Consider the following 25,317-nt stretch of genomic DNA (forward strand, 5'->3'; position numbering starts at 1 on the left):
GGAATAAAGGTGAAAGAGGTACTTGTGAATCTGCAGTGTAGGATCCAGGATCAYACAAGTGCAACTTGAGGCATCTTTGAAGACAAAATCCCTCCAAGTCCAGGGGAGTGGGTGAACTCCATATTGGGTCTGGGAAAAGCACATTTCTTGCAGTGTTCAAATCCTAAGTTGAAAGATTCATCTTGTCCTCCTTGTTAGGAAAATAAATGAGAACTATACCAGGCATTTAAGGCTCACTTTTTCCAYCATATAGCACAGAACAAAAGTGTGRGGCCAGATGAAAATGAGACAGCAGTAAGAATACTCTAGGAGAAACACAGACAAAAACAGGACTTTGCAGGGACTGTTTGATCAACCAGATGTTTAAAACTGGCAAAATACAGCATCTAAAAACCTCTCCAGAAAGGTCCAGAGCTGCCATTCTCAGCTCAAAGAGAATTGAGTTCTAGTTGAGAATTCTAGTTCCTCCAGACTCATCAGCTCCTTACCCACTGAGGTTTGGTATCTCATTCTGACACACAGTGGGTCAATTCCACTATTACAGAGAGGAAAGAGTGAGGTTTCTGAGTGGTTTTGGAATGACTGTAACCCTCTATAAAGAGCTGGGTGTYAGCAAGGTCACAAAATGCCAATATTCCAATTCTTCATTTCCTGCACCTGCGAAATTKTTCAAGCAATTGTAAATCTTACAGCAGGCAAGAAGAGACATTAGGGCTCAGCTACAATTCCAAAGGGCTGTTGTAGACTGGAAGAGAAGAAAATATTCCCTGCCTAAGCTRCTTGTCAGAGGTGAAGAGGGACTGCTCCCATGAAGGGAAGATGGTAGCACTGTCTGTCTGTCTCCTCAACAACAGGAACACACAGGTGTTTTAGCAGTGTGAGTAAGGGGCACAGCTCCCAAATCAAGAAGGATAAATATTTACCAGTGGTGTAATCAGCTCGTCATATCTGGGTCTTAGAATAATTAAACCAGCGAGAAGAGGCCCTGGTCAGTGTCAGGGGAGGAYACAATTCACTAAAGCCACATAGTTAGAATTTAACTTCTGTGCTACGATYCCAAGCTCTTGCAATCTCAGTAGAGAAGCCATCTCTCTCATCTATCAGGCTTGACCAGCGCTCTCAGAGTGGGCAGGGTTTCAAGGGGAAATGGCTGGTTTCCTCTCAGACCTGGTGAGTATCCAATTTCTTGTATTCTAACCCTGRTCACCAGCAGCATGATCTTTAAAGATGAGGGAAGGGAATCAAACAGTCTTTCTTGTAATAGAAGTGAGCAACAGAGCATGTGTATGGGACAACACTGGTTCAGCAATAAGGCTGACTACATGGCATCTGTGGAAAGTGCAAAATAGTGAGAGATTTAAAAGAGAACTGGGAAACCAGGAAAGATGGGAATTTTGGGGAAGATAGAGAAAATAGTATCAGTGAAAAAGACAAAATAGAAAAAATCCTCCCGGTTTACTGCTCTGCACTCTCAAGGATAACTGAGGATGTTTATCAGTTTTGAGTGTGACCTGGCTGAATGCCTGAAAACATACGTGCTTGAGAGGAAAGCTCTGAAATTTGGTGTATATCATAGAAACGCAGCACTCAAAGGTGAAAGCAAAAAGGAATTCAAGAAATCTGTAGCTTTTTTCTAGTACAAAGGTAAACACAAATTAGAATTAGAGAATATGTCTTTTCAGATTGCTAATAACCAGGAAAGGAACAGAGTGGAATGTGCAGATTTGTATTTTAACAATTTCCCATGCATTTTGCTTGATTATTGAAAAATTCAAGATGGGTTTTGGATTTTAAAGGTTTCTTAATCATCAGAATGTGAATATATAGATTCCTGTCAATTATCTCATGGTCTGAAAGCCGTACTGGTATCAGAAACTCAGGATGTGTTTCATTCTCTTTGGCAGGTTCAATACCGGAAGCTATTGCTAATGATTGTGGTGCTGGGAATTGGTGGAACACACCTGACTGGTTTTCAAATGGCTGTGATCAATTATACTTCTCCAGTAAGCAAAGCTGGAGGGAAAAAAATCACATCTCTAACTGTTCCTCATGGTTCTAGGCCTTACACTTTGCAGATGCTCTACAAAAGCTCTTAGGTGTCTCTGTATCCGTTTATTCCCAACTCTTTCCAATGCTATGCTGTCACTGTCAAATTTTGCATGATTACCAGGAGCTGTGCTCCAAAGACAGCTTCCCACAGAATTGTGTGGAAACAACATATTGAGATACCTCCTTAAAGTTTATGCCATGGAGAAAAAAAAAAAAAAACCCCAAAAAAACAACTAGCTGATGGAGGCAGCCTTCAGCTCAGCCCTTTTCTCTTTATATCCACAACCAGCAATAAGAACATTTACACTTCATTATAATGAATAAAAGGTCCTAATTTTTTGGTGTAGGAGAGATAGGATTCAACACAATAAAGAGTAGAATTATTTTTGAAAGATTCTCTTACACTATTAGGCTGTATGAGAGGAAATATGAATCCTAATTTGCAAATGAGTGTCTTATAGTTACACTTTTAGTCATGACTATTAATCCAATATTTTAAAATAGTAAACATCATGAAGAACATTCTGACTAGTACCTTGGTGTAACGAAAATCTCTTTTTCTGTCCCAGTACATTCAGAAGTTTATCAACGAAACTTGGCTGGAGCGATACGGTTCTGTGCTGCCTCAGGAGACCCTGACATTACTGTGGTCCCTCATTGTGTCTGTGTACTGTGTAGGTGGGATGATTGGGTGTCTGTGTAGTGGGTACCTGGCTGCAAAATTTGGAAAGTAAGTATATTTCCCAGCATCTCGCTACTCAGGGCTGCAACAGGGGAAGCAATTAAATGTCATTCAGCTAAYAGAAGGGACACCAGAATCTCACTGCCCCCTGCTGCCGCTGAATTTACCTGGCATCTAAAACTACATTTGGGTGCACTGGAGAGACAAAAACATGCAGATATTTCTGATTCCCTTGTCACAGCTTTTGTTGCCATACAATTCCTGAATTTTTGCTGACATTTTATCCTGCTGGAGCTCACCAGCCTCATGGTTTGCTCACATTGCAAGTAACAGGAATCTAGYTTCTCCCTTTCCACTCCTCTGCAAAGACATCATTTTTTTTATAACCAGATGTGGTTGTCCTATAAGATGTGGGTTTAAACATGGCCATGGGTTTGGTCTGTAAATCTAGAGAACAATCAGACATTAGTTCAAAGAAGAAAAAGGGAAACATGGATCATGCCCACGTGCTGTTTGCTGTTGCAGGAAGAAATGTCTACTGTTCAACGATGTGATCCTAATAACAGCCACACTGAACACTGGCTTCAGTAGGAGAGCCAAGTCTTTTGAGATGATCCTGGTTGGGCGCTTCCTCGAGGGCATTGGTGCTGGTAGGGCTCCCCTCTACTCCATGTTAATGKGACTTTGGGGTGGACACAGAAATCTTCCTTTGGGCATACTCAAGAATGTGCAGTAACCCAGTGGAACAAGGAACAGATTGGGGCAAGGTAAGATGAGGTAACAGGTTGTGCAGAGAGAGAGATCTGATGGAATAGCTTAACATCTTGTTTAAAAGGTACATTTCCAGCCTATTATTGTGGAGGAGATATAGGAAAGAGTTCACAAGAGAGAAAAGAGAGCTGAAGGGGAACTGAGAAAGGACCCTCTCTCTTTCTTTCTAAAGCTTTTACACTCTCCTGTCTTCTCCCTTTAGGAATACATTTGAATGCCCATGTACAGTATGCTGGAGAGATCTCACCTAAGAAGTTGCGTGGATTTATAAATGTGACCTCCACAGTGTTTCTTGCACTAGGAAAAACTGTAGCAAGAATTCTTGGATTAAGGTATTTGTGCTACTCCTTTCCATACTGTTTTATTTTTATTTTTCTTCTATATAGCAGGGAAGTGYTGTTCTCCCAGTCCTAGAAACAGATATACACTAAGGGTGGGATTTTATTTTGCTTAACAACAGCAGTCAAGATGGAGTCATCTACTCCATTCAGGTCCCTGAGATTTCCATGTCATTCCCTGGGGASAGAAAGGCCTGTCTCTTGAGAAAGGATGACTCCATCTCTGGAGATGCAGTTTCTCTGCTGAAGTAAATAAGAAAAGATTGTAGGTAAATACTCTTAGTAAATTTGTGAGGTCTGAAATTTTTGCTAATTTCTTGATAACCTCATGCAGACTTRCACTATTGGTTCAGAGGGCTGCTGAGGGAATATTCTGACCTTCAGAAATTATACAAACTCTAAGAAAAATCTCAGTCTTGAAGAAGCAATAAAGTTTTAGTCTATTTTCCTGTCCCTAACCTAAACATCATCTATTTCAATTTAACYTTTCAAGGTCTGTATGTACTTTGTGTCTCTTTAGCTAGCCTAGAATTTAGAAAATAACAAAGTAATTATAAACTGTAATTTTACTGAACTATAACTAGATTCTAACATGMTTTCATAGAGATCTTTTAGGAACTGAAGACCTGTGGAATGTGCTATTGTCCTTCTCTGGGTTGGTGGCATTGATTCAACTGCTCTTTTTGCCATTCTTTCCTGAGTCCCCGCCCTATCTCTTGCTGCAAAAAGAAGACAAAGCTGGTTGCTTGAAAGGTAAAATAAAATTTTAGATCCTTAGTGTGATAAACTATAACGCCTAAGAAAGTGAAACTAACAACAGGGATTGGCTTTTCTGTTATTATAATTACATTATTATAGTCCTCCAGACCAAGCAGAGTCATCAGAAATATTTAAGATCTACCTCTAACTGCTACAGCATTGCCCAGGGAAGTTTCACCATGTTTCAGTAAGTGATGTTCCTTCCAGTTCTTGATGAATCAAAGCATGGACTCAACTGCAAATGTTTAGTATCATTAAAAAAGTTAAAAACCACGGAATTCTGAGTGGATCAGATGATGGAGGAATGTACTTCATTCTGTTTCTTCTGTAGCCATGAAGCAACTCTGGGGAGAAGAGAATTATCACACAGAATTTGATGACTTGATGAAGGAAAAGGCCATAACCAAAGGCACCAAAATCATGAATGTGGTAGAGCTGCTGCGAGAGCGATCCGTGTACCCACAGCTGTGTACCATGCTCCTTCTTGTACTGAGTCTACAGCTCTGTGGCCTGAGTGCAGTTGAGTATGCTCTATTTCCATGCTTGGATCTCCAAAGTGCCACAAWGCCAACTTGTCTCTTTTCTCCGGGTCTGTATTGTTTCTCCTCACACAGAACCCACTGCCTGAGACCTGTGGTATCATCCCCAGTGCTCTTCATACCATTAAATGAGCTTCTCAGGTGGGAATACAAGACACCAACTCAGCCTAAGTTCCTGCAAGRGCAGTGTTGCTTCATTACCCTGGTGGTATACAACAAAAGAATCTGTAGAGAAAAGGGTTACAAGTACCCCAAGGCTTGCAACAACCCAGCACCACTTTCTTTRACTTCTGCAGCAGCAGATGGCCAACTCTTGCCATCTAGTTTCCTTTCATTTGATAAAGGGCATTGATCCATTGAGTAATCTTCCTTCAGCTGTTTCCACATTCCATCYCAATGCAGCCCAAGTTAGCAGTCACTCAGCTGGCAGGGAAATGGTGCCCGTTCCTTCAGGGACTCTGCAGACGAGCAGACTCTGTTCACCAACTGGAAAAGGGCAACAGAATCAACTGTTTGGATGACAATGTATGGTCTGCTAAGACTCAGATTTGCTTTTCTTTCTCTTGTCTTGCCCCTTTCCTTTTCCTTTTTACCAAAACAACACCTTTTCCCCATGTTTTACAGGCAATATGTCCCTTTCAATTATTATTTTTTTCCCTTTTCTTCTTTTTTTTTTTTTCCTGGACTTACAAATCCATTTCCTTGACTGCCATTAACTTTTGATTTCTCACATCTGGARCAGTTATGTCACCTCTACTAAGCCTAAATAATGTATTGCTGGTTTTGCAGTGATGAAAAATGTAGTTCCAAGTGATACKGGATAAGCACATACTACATATGTTAATTATACTTATTTTTCTTATTTCCCAGATCACCTTTTACACCTCTGAAATTTTTCAGACAGCCAACCTGCAGGAAAGCATAATCCCATATGTATCTCTAGGARTCTCGATCTCTGAACTCATCTCTATCATATTTTGTGTAAGTCAGAGCTTCCTGGGGTTTTAAGAATTGAAGTATTCTTCCATAAAGCAAATTAATCTTCTCCTTATGAACTGAAGAACTTTTCTGTGGTGCTGCATAAATACGTACAATGGTTGATGGTTGTTACCACCCACTGCAAGTTTTGTCCCAACTTTCGTGTCTTTCTTCCCATCTTCATACATCTTAATTTCTTACAAGAATTCCTTATCAAATATCATTCAAACATAAATTTGTGTAACCTTTTCCATATATTTGTGTATATCTGTATATTCAAATGGAGTGGTAGCATGCTACCATTGATCACAGTGTTTGAGAAGTAGCTGCAATGCAGAGCAGTGATGGTAATTCATAATATTAGAGAGTCTAGAAGGAATTCAATAAAATAACAAACTTAGTACCAATAAGATTTGTATTCTCTGAAGTAAAAAAAAAAACCTCAATGCTTGATTTGTTGGACAACTCACAGTTGATTTTGCCATGCCTCCAGTGATAGGCAATTCTTTTCTATTCTTCAGAGCTCCATAATCGATCGGTTTGGACGCCGAATGCTCCTGTGTGGTGGTTATTTGCTGATGGCACTGATACTGGCGTTGCTTGAAACAAGCCTTCTGCTGAGTGTAAGCAAATGTCTCTCCAGGAGTGGCCAAAGATCAGAATTCTTTGTGCAGGACAGCAGATAGGCAGCCTKAGCTTTCATGTCCAAACCAGCAGGTCAGAATATCTTCTAAAGAAAAGCTCACCTCTGCAGAYGTGACACCACAAGTTACCTCTGGCCTTCTACTGTGTTCATTAAAGAAAGATAGGCAGGTCTAGAGAGCATCTATTTCAGAGCTCAATGTCATGGGCTTTTYCCCAAATATCGCTGTTCCTGTGCTTAGATCAGCTGTGCTACAGCTATAAAATTRATTTTCATTCTCTTCCCTCCCTTCACCTTTATCTAGGATCGGTTCCCCTGGTTGCGTTACTGCAGTGTTATTCTCATCTTTTTATTCATCATTGCTTATGGAATAGGACCAGGTGAGTATAACAATAAAAGCAACAGGAAAGCTTGAACCACATGGATAAGCACAGGCCATGACTGTATAGAAGTAGAACTACAATGTGTGAGTATATCTTTGAAAGTCAACAGCTTAGTTGAGACTGAGAGTGAGGAAATTTCAATTTTTGATGAATTCAATACCTAAGAAACAATTTCTTTAACAAATTGTATTAAATCATTCACACCCTGATGAATCAGGACCCTGTTTTCTCTCACTGGATTACAGGTTCAAACCAAATAAAATGTTGTTRATCAATTCACTAAGACTTGATTTACAGGGTGTGAATGTTTGTCAGAGCATACGGGTTCAAATGCTCTCTCTCAGAAGGGCAGAGAGGCTTTTCTAAAATATTGGAGTTCTCTCAACTTACCTGTAAAATTCTACTCTGTGAAGAATGACACTTGATAGTGAATGACACTAATGTGTCGTCTGTCTCTTAGCACTGCTCTGTCCTTGCTTGTCGTCTCTTAATGTCACTTTTAATCGCCGATGCCAGACCCAAACTTACAGATCTCTACTAGAAGTTAAATCACCTAAGACTAATATTTACTGACTAAGCACTACTGACTAAACACTACTAGTAGTTACTAAAATCTCCAAATTCAAATGGTATCTTTTAGTGTTGTAAGGGATGTACATGAGGACCATGAATGTCTTGAAAAAATAACAGAATTCCCACAGTAGCAGAACTGATGTATCTTCTATGGGAAATGGCCAATGTTTCTATTATTATTTTTTATGGTTTTTTTTTCCTCAGCTGGAGCSCCTGCATCTGTCATGAATGAAATCTTCACCCTCTCAACAAGGGCCTCTGCTTTTGTAATTGGTGGAATCGTCACTTGGCTAGGCCTCACCTTCACTGGAATGATTTTCCCCTTTGCTGTAGTACGTAATTTGATTCAAATATTCTCTTTGACTCTGTCAATTTATTCTGGATTTCTAGGTTGATCTGGACAGGGAGTAGGATGAAATGACTTGTAGATGATCAAAACTGTGAATCCCGTATCAGTACTGGCATATGGAGGCCATTTATATAAAACACTTCCCGGTACTTCAGAAACCATCTGCTGCCCCACAACAGATTGATAAGATAAATAGATATTGTTTCTGCAAAATGACCCTATTCCTCATTTCACAGGAACAAATCAACAACTTTCAAGAATCTTTAGGGGRAAGTGTTGTCAGGGAAATCACTCATCTTGCTCTGTTTTTGTCTCCAGATGCTTCTTGGTCCTTTTTGCTTCCTCATCTTTATTGTTGTCCTGGTCCTTTCAGTGGTTCTTATCTACCTGTTCCTCCCAGAAACAAAAGGGAAGTCAACCTCTGAAATCACAGAAGAATTCAAAACCCACCATTTTAAGAGGAAACKTCATAAGGCTGTGGAGATGAATGCTACTCAAGAAAAGACATTTTGCACCAGGCTCTGATAAGCCACTGTAAGCAATTTCCAAATTGCTCTGTCTCAAAATTGAGTGAAARCTAAACATTAACATGGACTTTTCTCAATGAAATACAATTCAAAAAGGAATCCAGAGATAGCTTGTCATTCATAGTCCTCGTTTATATTCATCTTTGTTTTTTGTGATGAGAAACAATGGCTCCTTTCTAGAGCAGCTCTGTAGCAGGAAGACGTTGGTAACTACAGACACTTCTCAGAACTGGCATATGGAAAATACGTTCAGGCATAACATGTCGATTGTGTTTCAAGTCTTTCTCCATTGCTGTCATTATAAAGCAGCAAGATTTGTGTCTATGTTTGTTACTTTATAGGAAAGTTCTGCTCAGGATTATGAGCAGGATGAAGAAAGGATTAAACATAGACATAGTTACTACAAACAWTTTTCATGTCATCTCTTTATGCTATCACACTGGAAAGAACTTAATATTGATTGTGAACACCGCACATGAACAAATACCAGGTAGAATAGCAACTTCTGCTTCCTTGAGCTGTCATCAAGTAACTGTATGTCCTGATTGTCGCTAGGACTGTCAGGGATCAACCCTGATCCCTGGGCATTTGGTACAGAACTCTCACTGGCATTCTTTGGAGCAAATTGACTGCACTCTCCATGCATATCAGTGGTAGCAAAATCAGGAGGAAGTTGTTGTAATATATTCTGGTGCCTCATGGATGGCACAAGGGTTAACAAATGCACAGGCAGTGCTGAGAGCTGAAACACAAGAGCCCAGGAAAGACACAGAGAGTAAGCTTTGAGAGACTACTGAGAGGGTAGACAGTTTGAAAATTTAGCCCATTTTATAAATAAGTAACTGCTTCAAAAAGAAGTTGTGATGCCCAGTGTCCTGCTGGCTGTGCACTGGCCTAGGACACACTGCACTCTGCTGCTGCACATCAGCACACAATCCTCCAGTTCACCTCTGCTGTGCTCCACAGCACCCTGTATTCTATTCGGGGGCTGTTAGTACTGCTGATCACTGCAGCATCTAATCAATTCCCTCCCCAACCTCTTCTACCTTCATATAGYATGATCAATTATTTTTCCTTTTTCTGTCATGATAACAAATGGCATTTCTGCCTCCTCTTTAGCAGGACCATAAGTTTGCTTTCTKCAGTTTAAACATTCTTATTTATTATCATTGTGCTGAGCTCAGAATTAGCACTGAGTTTTAGGGAATTTTATATTTAAAATTTTCAAATAATATACTCACTGCTTCTAAAGGAATAACCACCATAGAAGCTCTGATATTAAAGCATCTGTGTGCGTTCCAGCAATTGAAATCTGGGTTAGATTTTAAATTCACTCCCTGTATCAAAATAAGGAGCACTCATGCTACTGRATGTTCCCATTCAGAGGGCCCTCTCCTGCTGAGGCACTGAAATACTTAATCCATCCATTCTAAGAGCTGTCCAGTTGTTGCAAAAACATAAATTGACAGAAATCATACGAAGTAAACATTAACCTCAGCCTCAGAGTAGGATGTTACTTAAGCTGAAGGTGCAGAAGAGGCATGAGAGAAAGCACTTYCTCAGTCTGACAGAGTTCTGACTGTCTGGGATCAGCCACCCTTTTGATATGAGATGGACAAGCTCCTTCCAGAAATGGTGAGTACTTCAGCTGGCAGCATTTAGCTTTCAGAAKAACTGAGAGGTTGTCTGTTGCAATCCCCATTGCTAAAGCAAATGCAATACATATTTACCAAACTTCTTTCAAAATAATAGGATAGGCAGGGGATAATCCTTTTGATTTTGTTACTGTAAAAATTAAAGCTAGCATTTAAAATAAAAAAATCCAAAGATACAGACCTAATGTTCTGGACTAAATCATTATGGAGACTTTGAAGGAAATTCCAGCGGGTTAGAAAAAACTAATTTTTAAAAAATCAAAATTTAATTCCTGTTGTTCTTAAATGGTGTGGTATTTCTGTACCATTTTTATCTGCTCCCACTTGCTTCCATGCCCAAGTTGGTACTATCAGATTACTCTCCAACTGGTAGGCTGATAATGTTATGAAATGGTACATTTGAAAAGAAATGTTTTGTGGAYGGTTTAGTTAGTTAATATGAAGAAGAGTAGCAAAATTGAAAATCCAGAACCTTTATCTGGCTGATCTTTTTTTGCACTGATGCTTTGCATGTTCTGCTGAGATCATTTAAGCATCTTCAAACAAGCCAATACCCTGGAAATGCAGGGACTATCATATCACCAGCTCCTTCTATAATGGGCTTGTACTGTTCCTTGCAGGTTCTATACCAGTGGTTTGTTTTAATGCTCTTTATGTTGGGAGGTGGTCAATCCCTCAGAAGTCCCTCATAAATCCTCATCCATGGTAAGAAAAGTAAATACAGCATCTTCGGGAGTCATTGATGGTGTGGYCACAATGTAAAGGATGCTTCCCAAATCAAATGGCAAATCGTTTCCATTGACTTTYCATTCCTGGCTCTTTTCACCCACCCTTCTTTGCAGAAGAATAAGAGCTCACCTATTGCTGCCTCAAAGTGAGCATGCCCTGGTAACAAATGCATCAATCTCTCCACTTAACAGACACTGCTACCACACCCTCTTCCCTATGCCCTCTCTGACAGCACAGCTTACAGCTTCCCTAACAATGTTATAGTGGGCAATTTCTAATGCCTCCCTTTCCTGTGTGAAGATAAGAACAGCATGAAACCAAATGGAACACAAATGTAGCATTTATCTTCTTCCACGCTGCTCTTTCCCAGYCTGCACAGGTTTCACAGTGAGGTGCAGTTGAAGTGGCAGTAGCTCTGAACTGTGCTGAACAGACATTAAAGCCRTGGAGTCGCTAACTCAATGGGCAGATGGAAAAATCCACCAGGATCAGTGCTCTCTATTGGCACTGTACCAGATCAATGTAYCAGATCTGCACAGCAGTGCTCTGCTGTGATAATTCCCACTTTCATTTCTCACTTCCTTTCTCTGATTTTATTCCCTGTGCTGGTTCTTTCACAGGAACTAGTCTCAGCAGAAGCACAGCTGGCACACTGCAGAGGGACTGTTGATCCTGTCACACGGCACCATGACTGGTTTAAAAACATGAGCCTTGGATCCCTCTGTCCCTCTCTATGAAGTCCAGCYATGCTGACTCTGATACAGCTCCAGTGTCTCCTGTAAGAAGTCAGGTTGCTTTGGGGGTGTCTCCTCTACTTCATGGCTTAATGAACCTTTCCATCTCATGCATTGATCCTCCCAAACTGCACTAACCCAACATGCCAGACCTCAGGAGGCCTGTTCTCCCAAATGCTCACTATTGCTGCATCTCTTGCAGTTACTGATAAACCAGAAAGTATATTATTAACCTGCCAATATTAATGTTTGTGAGTTGTTTTAATCCCATCCCAAGGCCTCTTTCATGCTTCTGCAAGCAACATCTCAAGTTATTTTGACTACTCACTTTGCCTATCTTGCCTTCAGGAAAGAAGAAAATTTTAACTATTTTATTTCTGTTTCTGTTTCACATCTACACACTGGAGTGCATCAYGTCGCAGCAACAAAACTGTATTTCAMAAAGTGAAACTTTGCCATCATTGGCATTATTTTTGTCATCATGTTCAAAATGCTGTAAAAGGAGGAGCAAAAAAATAAAATCAAAATATCTTTCTCTRATTTATTTCCAGGAAAACCTCATCTCTTTCTGCTCCCTTATCTTTACTAAGATCCTCATCAGCTCAACATCTTCATCTTTTTCTTCCTTCCAGAGATAAAGGGGAACTTTTTTATTAAAATAACCAAAGGATTTGGCACTTTACATTTTAGGAATAGACCTCATTCTTTTACAGGAAATGGTTCTCTTGAGAAGTATAACCTACAGCAGCTTCTATCTGCTCATCAAAAAGGTCATAAAATACCTCGATGCCTGCAGACTGCAAAACAAAGGCAAATTATTTCTTTTCTATTATTGGAAAATATATTAACATTTCTTCACAGACATAAGTGTAGTCTTCACGAACGAAAGTCACTCTCTTATCACCTTAAAAACCTGAGAACAGTCAACAATCAGCAAGACATCATAACAGATAATTATGTGCTATTAAACTTACAGATTTCACATAGAATATGTTTGTGCCTAAACACATTTTTTAGCTCGAGTCTTCATGATTTTGCTATTCAGAATTTCATTTTGAGTTTTGGATTACMACAAACCCAAATCAAATCTAAAAGAAACCACCGAGTTTCTCTCAGTATGAAATTTAACTGCAGATGGCTTCAGTCATTCACAATGAGCAATCTAATGTGGTTCAAGCTAGTTTASAACCAAGCCTGGCTTTCAGCTCTTTAGACAAAACTATTTGCCACACCTCACGAAGCTGAGTTTCATGTATTTGTCCATTTCACAGCTAGCATTTCCTAGAGCTCTATAAAAAATAAAAAATAACAAAATCTCCTTAACTCAGTAATAATTCCTTACATGTGAAACCGTGCACAACTTCCAGTGTAACAGCATTTTCAAGAATAAAGGTCATGTTTTCAACAGAAACAGTCAATTCCATTGACTTGATAAAAAACCAAGAAGTAAACTCTTAGAATGAAATTCTCCTAAAACTGCAAATTAGGTGAAATAGTACCATGGCTCAGAATTACCAGAGATCCCCCAAAATGTATGAGAAATTTCACTGTGAGCTGGTGGAATTTGCTGCTATTTGAGGTCCTCAGTAACTATTTTCAAGGGGTGAATCCTTATGAATACCCTCCCTACACTCACTACAATTTGAGAAAAAATACATGATGAAAGGGAAACATTAACATTTTGAAACAACAGCCAAGAGATACACCAGTAGTTACAATGTCAGTATTTAAGAGAAAATTTAAAAATTGCCAAATCATTCTAAACACTATTGCAAGCCAGGATAAACAGCATTTGCTATGCAGTTTATATAGACAATAGTTGGAATTACACAAGTAACCAAGGTTTTAACATTAACATGCATCTTTTCTCTTATTTAGACTTACAGTATTTGCAGTGAGCCCCTCTGTAAATAATTGTGTTCTGTGTTTTATACACTGAAAGTACAAGTCCTAAGGGTGATCTTGAGCATTTWCTGAGGGCTTCAGTATGATCCTATTGCCCCAGTTGCCCCCACCGCAAGCCTTGGGGGCAGGGAACAGTCCCCTGGCATGAGGAAAGGGAGCAGAAGACTTTGAGGGCAAGAAGAGCACAGGGCATCAACCACACTTGAAAACCCCAGGCAAACCAACCTCTTTTTTCTGAGTGTTGGTTCTGGCCAAAGCTACGTAGAGCTGTGGTTTGAGCTTCACTTCACAAAAAAGGAGCCTCTGGGAAGCAAAGGTGATTTTTCAATGCATGCAGCACTTTTGGAGCTGTTCTGTGTCAAAGGTGAAACCTGAGGGACAAAGMTCCCAGTGGTCCTATCCCAGCTCATTAGGACATATTTACCTCCTTGAAAACTCTCATGAGTCTTTAGTCTCTTACTGCTTTTTCACCACACCAGGTAGACAAACATCCCCTTAAACATCAGACAACAAATACCCTTCATCAGTACAGTCTAACTGATAGATAGTGCCAGAACAGTAAAATCAGGCTTTGAAATTTGCCTATTTTTTTCTAATKACAATATTTACAATATCAAAGAGTCTGGAACAGAACACCACATAATTTACTTATTAATAAATGCCTGAACCTTGTACCAGCTTCTTTTTGCTTTATGCAGATTACAGCAGATATACACACCACTCTGTATCATAAAAGTAAAGCATTTTGCTCTTCCTGGAAAACTGTTTGGATTATTTTGCTTCACTCATTCCCTTTCCTTCCCAAAGCCCTCCCTAGCCCACAGATGCAGATTTCATCTGCTTTGGGACTTTCCCCCTAGAGAGTGGACTAGATGTAATTATTTCCTGAAATATTTAATCTGGCAATGTTAACTTTGGCCAGTTGAAGTAAATATAACTGAGTGAAGATGAAATAGTAAAAATTTAACTCTGATTCCTGAAGCCAAATGCCCACTGCTGTACCAGCAGGCAGGAGACAGAGACACACAAGCCTGTGATGACCAAGACACATYACACACTGGACAACCATCCCTCAGCCAGAGATGACCGGCTTCCGATCAAACCTRGTAAGTACTTGGTGGGGTATTCACATCTGTGACATTTTTGACTTTGTGTGACTGGGGTTTCAAAGAAAACCAATCATTATCTTGGCAAAAACAAGGCTCCTGTTCACTACAAGCATCTTGGAAGTAGCTCTGCCCACTACTTTGAGTTATTGCAGCACTTAAAATGCTTTGCCATCCATCTTTGTGATATTTTTGTCAACATGTTAATGTTTCTTAAATGTTTTCATTTACTGGAAAATATTTGCTTATCTACAAACCTAATTTGCTTTGCTTACCTGATTTAAGAAAATAAAAAGTGCATTATTGAATTTATCTAATTATTTAGTGCAAATCATGGCAGGCAGAGGGTTTAAGAGGCAGGGAATAAGACTGGATGCCAGCAGCTGTGGTGCCTTGACAAGGATGTTTGTGGAAGCTGTATTCCCTTGATCTGGATGTAGAGAAATCACAGGAGGAAATATGCCTCATGCCAGGGCAACCATGGGGAACATTCCTACCCAAAAATCCCTTAAATGAATGAGACATTTCTGGAGAATGAAAGACGCATCATGAGAACAGCCTGATGTGGCTACAATTTTAAGAAGATTTTGTTCTACTTCTGCAGGTACAGTACCAGGGGCTCTTTCAAATGATCACRGTCCTGGGGATTGGTGGAACATTCCAAATTGGCTTTCAAATTTCCACCATCACCTACATGTCTCAGGTAGGCAAAGATGGACATGGCACACTGGTTAATGATGGTACTGGGTCTACATCGCTGCCTGAGGATGCTCCTCTGGCATTCAGAAAGGGTTTAATCACAGTATCCTCTCATTTCCCATTTGCTATGCTGTGYTATCATGAAAAGCAGAACATGTCAAAGTGTTGCAAACAGAAGAGAGATCTGCAAGTTGTTGTTTATAGAACTGTTCCTCAGAAGACACACACTGACAGGGGTGGCATCKGCCTCCCCTAAAAACTTCCAGCATATGTGCCAACTTTCAGTTGATGTTTTTATGGTAATCCATGTTCACGGACAAATAGAACAAGTGAACCATGCTGTAGGAGAATGTCTGCTTCTCTCAACTGATCACAGGTAAAACTTCCATTAAAGGCACTGAGGTCTAGATGGAAGACATCAGTATTTTGTAGAGATCATGTTAGGGCAAAATAATTATTTTTTTACTTCAGAGCACTAAGTTCTGAGTGCAAAAGTATTTAGGAACTRAATGTTCACAGTGCACTGAACAGGCACTGTGTAACCTGGCATTCTTGGCAGATACGGGAGAGACAACGGATAACTCATCGCAGAACTCAGTAGTACTATTTACATTATTCTTTAGTACCAGTCCATGCCTCAGTTCCTTAGATTACAAGGCAAAAATCCCCAAAGACTGAACTTTTAAGGACAGAACAAGCATAGCACACTCTCTTATACTATCTGTTAGCTAATATGTAATTTTAAAGTCTATTTGAAATAGTAACTTTAGCTGAAGCACCAAAACGATTTTGTAAATATAATAAAACACCTGCACTGCTGTCACAGGTATTGTTAATGAAAATTCTTTTTCTGTCTCAGCATGTTAAGGCTTTCATTAACGAAACTTGGCTGGAGCGATACGGCTATCCCATCCAACAGGACAACCTCTTGTTCCTGTGGTCTATCACTGTGTCCATCTTTGGTATAGGAGGTCTCTTGGGTTCTTCAGGAAGTAGATACCTCACTGTCAAATTTGGCAAGTATGTATGTTTAAAGACAATTTGTCAATTGAATCTTAGCTTAAGGAAATGATACTCGAGGTTTTGAATGAGACAGACTTTTAGACTTAGTCATGGCTGTAGCACAGCCAGCTTAACTGTAATTTTCCTGCTTCCTGCCCATGTTGCATGGCATGGACTAATCAGTTGAGTTGTCAGCCTGTCCCACCAGGCTCAGTTATTCAGACTGGGTTAATCTTGGCCAAAAGGAAAGGCAGTGCCTGGCTRAAGTCAGAATGGGTTGTTGAAAGCGCTACTCAAAATACAGATGTATTGAGATACTTGTTGGTGGTACAATAATGTGTTTCATAATGGATGTTCAAGTGCAGAAAAACTTTAAGATTTTTCTCTGCTACGCAACCCACAAGTGTTCCCAAAATCCCAGGTCCAGCCACATGCCAAGGCATGAGTCCGGAGGACCAAGTCCTTATTTTGTCCTGGACCACATATGTGTAATTACACTAAACTTGCAAGAGCATTTCAGCCAAGACTTCTTGTGTAGCATGAGTGCCATTTCCCTTCAGAGCCACAAAAAATCTTTTGACTTTCTTGCATTACAGAAAAAAATGTCTCTTGTGCAACAACGTGCTCATGATAGTGGCAGCCTCTGTCATGGGCTGCAGTAAAATAGCCCAGTCCTTTGAGATGATTCTAATTGGACGTTTCATGTGTGGAGTAAGTGCAGGTGAGTGATTTCTCCCACAGGTCAGCAGGATCTCACAAAATTTCACATCTTTATGCAAAGTAAATAATAACCCTCCACTAAGAAATAAAATATTAAAGTCATTGATCTTTTGTAAGATTTGCTCTAACACCCTGCAGTAAAGAGCATAATTATTACTAATTTCACTGATACCAAATGAAATTCAGATTTGCCAAGTGTATAAATATACAAAGCTGTCAGAAATGAGACAGCTTAATTTGATAATGTTTAATTATCAACCAGGTTCATTGTCAACGGTTATATCTTTTTTCTTCTCTCCCATAATTCCCTCTTCACCTTAAGGTCTTTGTGTTCCTCTACACCATCAATATGTTGGAGAGATTTCCCCTAGGAAGCTACGTGGATTTGCAAACTCTACTTCCTCTTTCTTTTGGTCATTGGGAAAAGCCGTAGGGCAAATTTCAGGACAAAGGTATAATGGAATTGATTACTCACACCATTAATTTCTGGATCCCTYGTACCTTTTGCTTCTTCCTCTGCTTTTCCACCCATTCCTTTCTCTCCTCAAAACCAATGCAATGAACTTTTACTCTACACACATTTTATCTCTCCCAGGGAGCTGCTGGGCAGCCAGTCCCTGTGGCCCATGCTGATGGCCTCCTGTGGACTCCCAGCACTGGTCCAGCTGGTYGCGCTTCCCTTCTTCCCAGAGTCCCCACCATATCTCCTCATGCATAAAGGAGACCAGGAAGCCTGCAAAAAAGGTAACTGAGGGCTTCAGGTTCCTGTTCCTCATTTGACTTAAAATCATTTTGTGATGCTTTCTTTCCCCATGTGAAWAATAAACAGGACAAAGTTTCTCCCTGCTCATTTCCAATGGCTCTGTGAATACCTACTAAGTCCATTTTTGTTGTAGTCCCCGCACATGAAACTACTTCCCTCTGCAGCTCTGTATTACAAAACCTTTTGCATTCAGCTGACACCGCCTGCAYTGTCAGTCTGATGATTAATGCTAAATGAAAAATAGCTGTTTGCACTGCAGGGCTCCACTGGGCACCCCTTAGCTCTGTTGGCTGTGTACTCTGCTCACACCCTGAGAGAAGGAGGAAGGCAGAAAAGTGGCCCCATGGGCAGGGAGGGAGCCATTGTGCACCYCACTAGGCCCCTCTGTCTCAGCAGGAGAGGATCAGGGCTCTGGACCCCATAAAACATCTTTGCCTCTCAGCACAGCCCCAGCCCATGCATGCTGGGCTGCCAGACACTTGTATCACCTACTCAGAAAACTTCCTAGGGAAAAAACAGAGACGAATTAACATGGCAGGTCTCRCTCTCCTTCTCCTTCACAGCCATAAGGCAGCTTTGGGGTGAAGGCCAACATCAAGCAGAGATTGATGACATCATGAAAGAGAAGGCAACAATGAAAAACACCAAGATCTTGAGTGTCCTGGAACTAGTGAAAGAACCAGCTTTCCGTTGGCAGCTGTACATGATAGTTATTCTGACCGCCACAATTCAGCTATGTGGCATCAATGCAGTTGAGTGYATTTCCCCCTTTAAGTCCCAAGATATCATGGCTCACAGGAGCTCCCTCCATTTTTCTCAGGCTTCTCAGACCGAACCGTGTTGTCTGCCAGCCCTTCTAGAGGGCAGCAGCAGCCACAAAGCTTGGCTGGACTCTCCATGTGATGTYCCTCTGCCCAGTTCATGGCCCTTGCTGAGTTCCCTGCCTCTGTAGTTAGGCTCATTGAACAGCCAGGTTTGGGAGCCATTGCAGGGYTCCAGAACTCCCTCTTACAAATGAGCCCACCCTCACTGGCAAAATCTGTAGTTTCATGTGAATGCTCACTGCAACTGCTGCTTTTTGTTCCCTGGCTCTTAGCACCCTGAGATGTTGGGAGGCAGCCTGCTCACTCTGCCCTTAAAGCTAATAACAAGCATGGTCCCTCTTCTGCTTCTGCAGTTCTGCTCTTCCCCACAGCAGTGTTGTTCTGGGATCCTTTTTGAGACACAGCTTTGCAGCTGCCTGCATGACCCTCCTACCTCTAACATCACCACATAGCAACATCTGTTAAGGAAATACACAGCTCARTCTAACATAGCTTAAACTGGAATCTTTATCATCTCAGCATATCTTCAAACACTAGCAGAGATAACTGAAAAGATGTTTGTTTTACCTCTTCATGACTCCATAACCCATGCTCTTCTTTCTTGGGAACATCCTACAATGATGTTTTTGGATGGGCTCTGAAAACATGATACACCTGGCTGTTTCTGAAAACACATAAATCAGGATTCTGCAAACCTAATTGCATTGTAGTAGCTGAAAGYCCAATTACCCCAGCATTTTATCTTTTTTTCTAATTAATTAGTTAATTACATTTTATAATATTTTTGTCTTCTGACAAAGTGAATACTATCCAAAAGTGTGGAGAATTCTAACTCACTCCAAAGCGAACTGCAGGCTCCCTGATTAGCAGCTCCTATACAGGGCAAAGTCACACAGGCTAGGGTAAGAAATCAATTATTTTCTACTCTTACTATTTCATGTACTTTTTTTTTTTTCCAGATTTATTTTTATACTTTTGAAGTCCTCCAGGCAGCTGGCTTTGATGAGAAAATGGCCTCCTACATGACCCTCTCTATTGGACTCTCTGAACTTGTAGCTGCTGTAGTCTGTGTAAGTCACATTACCATGGGAATGGGGCACAATTTGCTCTGCAGCACTGACACTGATGTGATTTTTGTGCTTCAGAGCTCCATCATTGAGCGACTGGGCAGGAAAGTGCTCCTAAGAGGAGGTTACTGGATCATGGGTTCACTGCTAGCTGCTATCACTGTGACTCTTTCTCTACAGGTAAGGACATTCTGCTCACAGCAGATTTCTCTGTCTATTCTATTTCTAATCTGTACTCACTGGCAGGACCACGCTACTGAGAAAGGAAAGTGGAGATCAGTTCATCTCTCTAACAATGATACCTCTGTGTCATTGCTGCAGCTTCTTCAGAAGCAAATCATCTGTGATACAGTACTCATCGGGACCTACTCTATACAGATACACTGTAAAATTCGCCTGGAAGCAAGGTGGCAGCAGACTTCTGTTTTTGTTTCACTCATGAATGCTCTCAAACACAGAGAGGAATCTTTTTCCTAAAATATTGAGTCTCATTTCTCCTGGACTAAGATCTAGAAAAACTTTTTTCAGCATCAGTTAGTAAASTTATAACTTAATGAAAAGGAAGAAATATGTGAATTGTCCTTCTCATACCTCTAAGGGTTGGAGGAAGCAGTATGAGGTCAAAAAGAAAGGACAGAGTGCAAAAGTATCTTCAGACTTKTGTTAATTAAAGCTTCCTAAGCTCTGCTGCTGCTCTGCACTGACAAACCTGCATCTCTTCTCACCTAACAAAAACCTCAACTGCTCCATCCACAGAGAAAGCTCTCACATCTCTCAGTTCCCACATACTGAATATTCCTTTCTTCAGGTGACAGTGTTAGAAAAGAAGGAGTATTTCTCACCTAGGGCTATTAACAGTTTTCAGCCAGAAGTTTGTTATGGTTTTTTTTTCCCCACAGGACTGGTACTTCTGGATGCCATACTGCAGCCTTGCTCTCATTGTCCTGTTTTCAGTTGTCTTTGCAGTTGGACCAGGTAAGTTCTCAATCAAAGGGAGTAAAGAAATTTAGTCATGTTAGCTTATCAATATGGTTAGGAAAACACKGCCTTATATTGCATAATATTTAGCATTAATAAACTTGTTGAACATAATCTTATAGTCGTTTAAACATTGTGAGTCCAGTTATTCATCGGGTAAAATTCAATACCATCAGGCTTGGGTTTTGCTAAGAAGAGGAAAGGAACACACTGGAAAAATACAGCAAAAATAGAGTAAAAGCAGATGCGTAAAAGATTTTTTTAAATGCTAGGGAAAAAAAAAGAAAAGAGAAAAGCAAGAGTTCTTTTAAATTCATGTTGTATAATGCTACCTCTTATCCCACATAGACAGAAGTGCAGAAGACCTATTTTGGAGCAATTGTTTTCCTAGCATTTATTGCCTGCTACTCATTAAATTTGGTATTTTGAAGGCTAATAATTTTAAAAATATTTGCCTTCCCATATGGCAGGAATGAATTGTTTTCCTAACTCAAAACAGTTGAAGTCCTGAWGTGAAATGCCCAGAAAGTGAATCTGGGAAGATCACCCATTGGTGATCTAGCAGAATCACACTGGRAATTCCTTTTAGTGCTAATAATTGTCATTCCATCCTGACACATCTTCTTTCATGAGAGTAAATTACTTAATTCTTGGATCTCAAAAAAAAATTGAGTATTTTACTACTGTAACAAACTTACATTTGGCAATTTATTAGATGTCACAAACACTTTCTTTTGTAAAAAAGAGCAACATACTCAATGTCACTACACAATTCTCATACTCATGCCAGTCCATGATAGCATCAGCTGTCTGCCGACTGTGTGTCAGTAATACTCAATCCAAATGTGGAAGCCAAACACATCAACAAGTAACAAGTCTCATGCTTCTCTCCTTTCAGGTGGTGCCACAGTTTCCACCAGGGTTGAAATTTTCAAGCTGTCCTGCAGACCTCCTGCCTTTGTGATCAGCGCAGTTCTYAACTGGCTGGGAGTGTTTGTGATCGGCACAACGTTCCCGTTCATTGTGGTGAGTGCCTTAGCCTGGGATGCTCCCAGGGCACTCAGCTCCAGCCAGCAGTGGCAGTGGGAGGATGAGCAGCAGGAGGTGACAGTGCTGTGTCACTCTAGAGTGCTTTTGGCACCTGCTTTCCCAGGTTCACTTCTGCAACTGAATGGCCCTGATTTGCCCAAGATACTTATAAAGATTGAAATACTTGTCAAAGGTCAAAATGGAAAGAATTTCTTATCAAATTCAAAATACTTTGGGACCCAAGTAMAAAAACTGTGCCAAGAAAGTGATTAAAGCAAAGATATGCTTATCTTGCTCTCTTTCTCACTTTGCTCTTCCCTGCAGGAAAGACTCAAGCACTTCTGCTTCCTCATCTTTATGGTGGTACTTTTCACTTCAGGGATAGTTATCCATCTGTTCCTTCCAGAAACAAAAGGGAAATCAATCATGGAAATCACAGAAGAATTCAACAAGTTAAACTTTAAAAACAAGTGTATTCCAACAGCTCCAAATCATGTCACAGAGGATTATACCTTCTGCACCAGGCTTTGACTGGCGGTAAGGGGGAATCAGGCTTTTGTAAAAAAGTAGGGGGAAAAAAGACATTTGCCATTTTCTGACTAACAAGTCACACCAAATGGACTGTCAGCTTTCCTATCTGTCACTTACAAGGTTCCCATTTYGCCAAACCAGCTTCTTTCTCAAGCACTCCACTCTGGGCAGCTCTGAAAAGGGATAAGGGCTGATATTAAYGGCATAGACTCATGTGAATCATGAGCATTTTGGCTTAATGTGCTGATGTGTAAATATCTTAACACAGCAACCAATACACACTGAAACTACATGCAGAATTTATAATCACTCTGCTGACCACAGAGAAAGGAAAGAYCTATGATCCTCTCTCTCTATGATTTCTGAGTATGTTTTTACAGCCCTGAAATGGGAACAGTGAAGTTCTTGGCTTGCTATCTCTGGCTAGGGTTCAATACATAACAGATTAAAGAAAAAATTTAGTGGAATAGGAGATAAATTCTTTGTTTCTGTAGACTCAACTGAATAACCAAAACCTTGCCAGGTTCCCATGCACAGTGCCATGTTGTCCTTGGGTASTATCTAATCTGACAGAATTCAGCCATTTCAGACTGCCTTTCAGCAGCAATAGAGCTAAAGGATGGATGAATAGAATCCAGTCACCATAAACCCCAGMACCTACAGTCATTTTAGATACTCTGTGCTATCCTGCCCATCACTGCTGTCATCTCCAGTCTGTAGCTCCTCCTCCAGGAGCAGAATTCCCACMGACATCTCAAGGGCTGTGAATCCCAAAGCAACTGAACTGCTACTTTTCTTGTGTGACTTTCGGCTACCTGGAACAASCTTATCCCAGAAGAATCGCCTCAGACTGGAACTGATTTAATCAGAACTTTTTTTGAAATATACAGGCCCATTGGGCTTTTCTTTTCTTTAGAAGGTGTCTMATATTTTGCATGTTTCCCTGTGTTAATGAGAGGCTTATATGGCCATGGATGGAAAGCAAAACTATTAGGAAGAACATGAGCAAAGCTAAGGCTTACAGTGAAGCACAATATGCAATAAAAAGTCAAACTCTAGACTTGCACAATAAAATAAGTGGGTTTACCTCTGCCGTTGCTTTGACTGGMATATTTACTTCAACTCAAATAAGGTTATTCAAAATAATAATTCAACTGTTCATCTTAACTGCTGCTTATTTTTAATTGCAAATGGTAACAGTAATAAAAATGGCAGATTGTCTTGTAAAAAAACTTTTGGCCTCCACAAACGTTTGTTTTTCCACATCATTATCTCTGCAGGGGCAGCTGACTAGAAAAAGTTTTTGGTGTGCATGACTGGGATTTTTCATTATTCTTGTCTTTTACAGCATGACACATTAGACATCTCACTAAATAGAATTAGAACTAAATATCTATGAAACATGAAGTCTCCTAAAGTCAGAAAACTCAAAAATTTTGTAGTGTTCCATATACAAGTAATATGATTAAAAACTACCAGTCATCTGGAAACAGCTACCAATATAAAAAAGAAATCTCAACTGTTTCCAGAAGAGAATTCTCTCTTCCTTACCAGTGATCCTGAAAATACCCTTCCTTCTGTTRCAACAACCCCTGAAATCTTTGGAAACAAGAGCAGGGTGGCATTGTGCAGTATTGCTGAGCCACTCTCTAGTGAGTCACTTCTCTGATCTCAGTTATTCATTAGGTGTTACTTAGGAAARCTTTCCCCATAAGACCCTCACCAGGATGTGAGCAGATGCCCTATGGAACATTACTGTGTCAACGAAGTGGAACAGTTTTGTGGAGCACAGGTCAAACTTTGCCTGTGCTCAGTGGAGCAAGAGCTGTGTTGAGGGGACAGTCAGGTCAAGGGATGAAACAGCAAAAGGTATGGTTCAAATATATATGGGAGCAGATAGGGACAAAGAGGACAGGAAATTAGGAAACTGCACATCTAATAAAGGGGTCCTCTGAACAGTYTAAGCAACAATAGCACACAAGCAGTACAGTCACTAATCAAAGACATTTCACAGTAAGGGAGTTATGGGAGGAAGATTCAACCTACCCAAAGTAGGAAACCTAAACTAAAGCCCGAGAGCAAAATGTATAAGTTCCATGTGTATAAATACACTCCGTAGAAGTGGGTAAAGTAAAACATAAGAAAATATGTGCAGCAGGCTGCATTTGAGAAGGAATGCCCCATGCTGAAATCTACATGTTATTGCCTGTTTGTGTGTTCCCCCAATATCATCTGAACAAGGCAGATACCAGCACCTAACACAGAATTTCATCCCTTTCTATAACTTTACAGCAAAGGAAATTAATTCTTAGCATCAAAGGGACAGTCTCGTTTGCACTCTAATAATATCTTATCTGCTGGAGAACCTAAACTAAAAAAATCCCTCCATGAACTCCCAGCACAAATCAACAGCAAGGTCAAGGTCGTGGTGAAGCCYACACAGAGGAGGGAGAAACAGATGGGTGGTGCCATACACTGTATTTCAAACATTACCTAGACAATCTGGGAATATGCTTTGCATGTGAAATATTTTCTAGTAAATAYGACTGCTTGCATCAAATAAGCCCTGTATGATTTCTTCATCCTCTCCTTTAACTGAAGTGCAAATGRTGAGTGATAACTAAACCATTTACCAACTGAATACATCCAAGACCCGTTTAATTGTGAAATAATTGTAGTTAAAGCCTGAGAATTTTCTCTGAGAAGAAGCAGACACCAATCCAGCTGTGGAGGTTACAAAACAGTTTCAAAGCAACCTTACTTTTCATTGCAGACACAGAAATAAGTATACTGACTAGTGGAAATGCCAGATAAAACTGCATGATGAGCCTTTCTCCCTATTAGCACAGGAAAATCAGCTATTAATACTTAGCTGGTCAAGCTTAGTGTGCCACTGTAGAATTGTTAAGTTTGCACCCCATTTCAAAATCATGGAGTAGTTCAGTTCCTTTCACTGATTAAGTTAAGATGTGCTCCAGTTGCTG

General features: G+C 40.3%; 2 protein-coding genes across 2 annotated transcripts; both read left to right on the forward strand.

Moving 5' to 3' along the window:
* Window positions 1–988: 988 nt before the first annotated feature.
* On the forward strand, window positions 989–8,707 carry LOC130578035 (solute carrier family 2, facilitated glucose transporter member 11-like). Its single transcript, XM_057373830.1, has 12 exons — window positions 989–1,170; window positions 1,905–2,003; window positions 2,619–2,779; window positions 3,257–3,381; window positions 3,705–3,834; window positions 4,445–4,593; window positions 4,931–5,118; window positions 6,009–6,119; window positions 6,638–6,739; window positions 7,064–7,139; window positions 7,920–8,047; window positions 8,383–8,707. The coding sequence occupies exons 1-12, from the start codon at window positions 1,147–1,149 to the stop codon at window positions 8,587–8,589; spliced, it is 1,500 nt and encodes a 499-aa protein (XP_057229813.1). The 5' UTR covers window positions 989–1,146; the 3' UTR covers window positions 8,590–8,707.
* A 10-nt stretch (window positions 8,708–8,717) lies between these two features.
* Window positions 8,718–23,588, forward strand: LOC130578033 (solute carrier family 2, facilitated glucose transporter member 11-like). Its single transcript, XM_057373825.1, has 14 exons — window positions 8,718–10,226; window positions 10,867–10,951; window positions 14,597–14,720; window positions 15,325–15,423; window positions 16,279–16,439; window positions 17,018–17,142; window positions 17,464–17,593; window positions 17,737–17,885; window positions 18,468–18,655; window positions 19,688–19,798; window positions 19,874–19,975; window positions 20,695–20,770; window positions 21,672–21,799; window positions 22,127–23,588. Exons 3-14 carry the CDS (start codon window positions 14,697–14,699, stop codon window positions 22,331–22,333), a joined length of 1,500 nt encoding a protein of 499 aa, XP_057229808.1. The 5' UTR covers window positions 8,718–10,226; window positions 10,867–10,951; window positions 14,597–14,696; the 3' UTR covers window positions 22,334–23,588.
* The last annotated feature ends 1,729 nt before the right edge of the window (window positions 23,589–25,317 follow it).

The sequence above is a fragment of the Malurus melanocephalus genome, unplaced genomic scaffold (genome assembly GCF_030028575.1).
Source record: "Malurus melanocephalus ecotype Western Australia unplaced genomic scaffold, MMel_1.1 scaffold_208, whole genome shotgun sequence".
NCBI lineage: Eukaryota > Metazoa > Chordata > Aves > Passeriformes > Maluridae > Malurus > Malurus melanocephalus.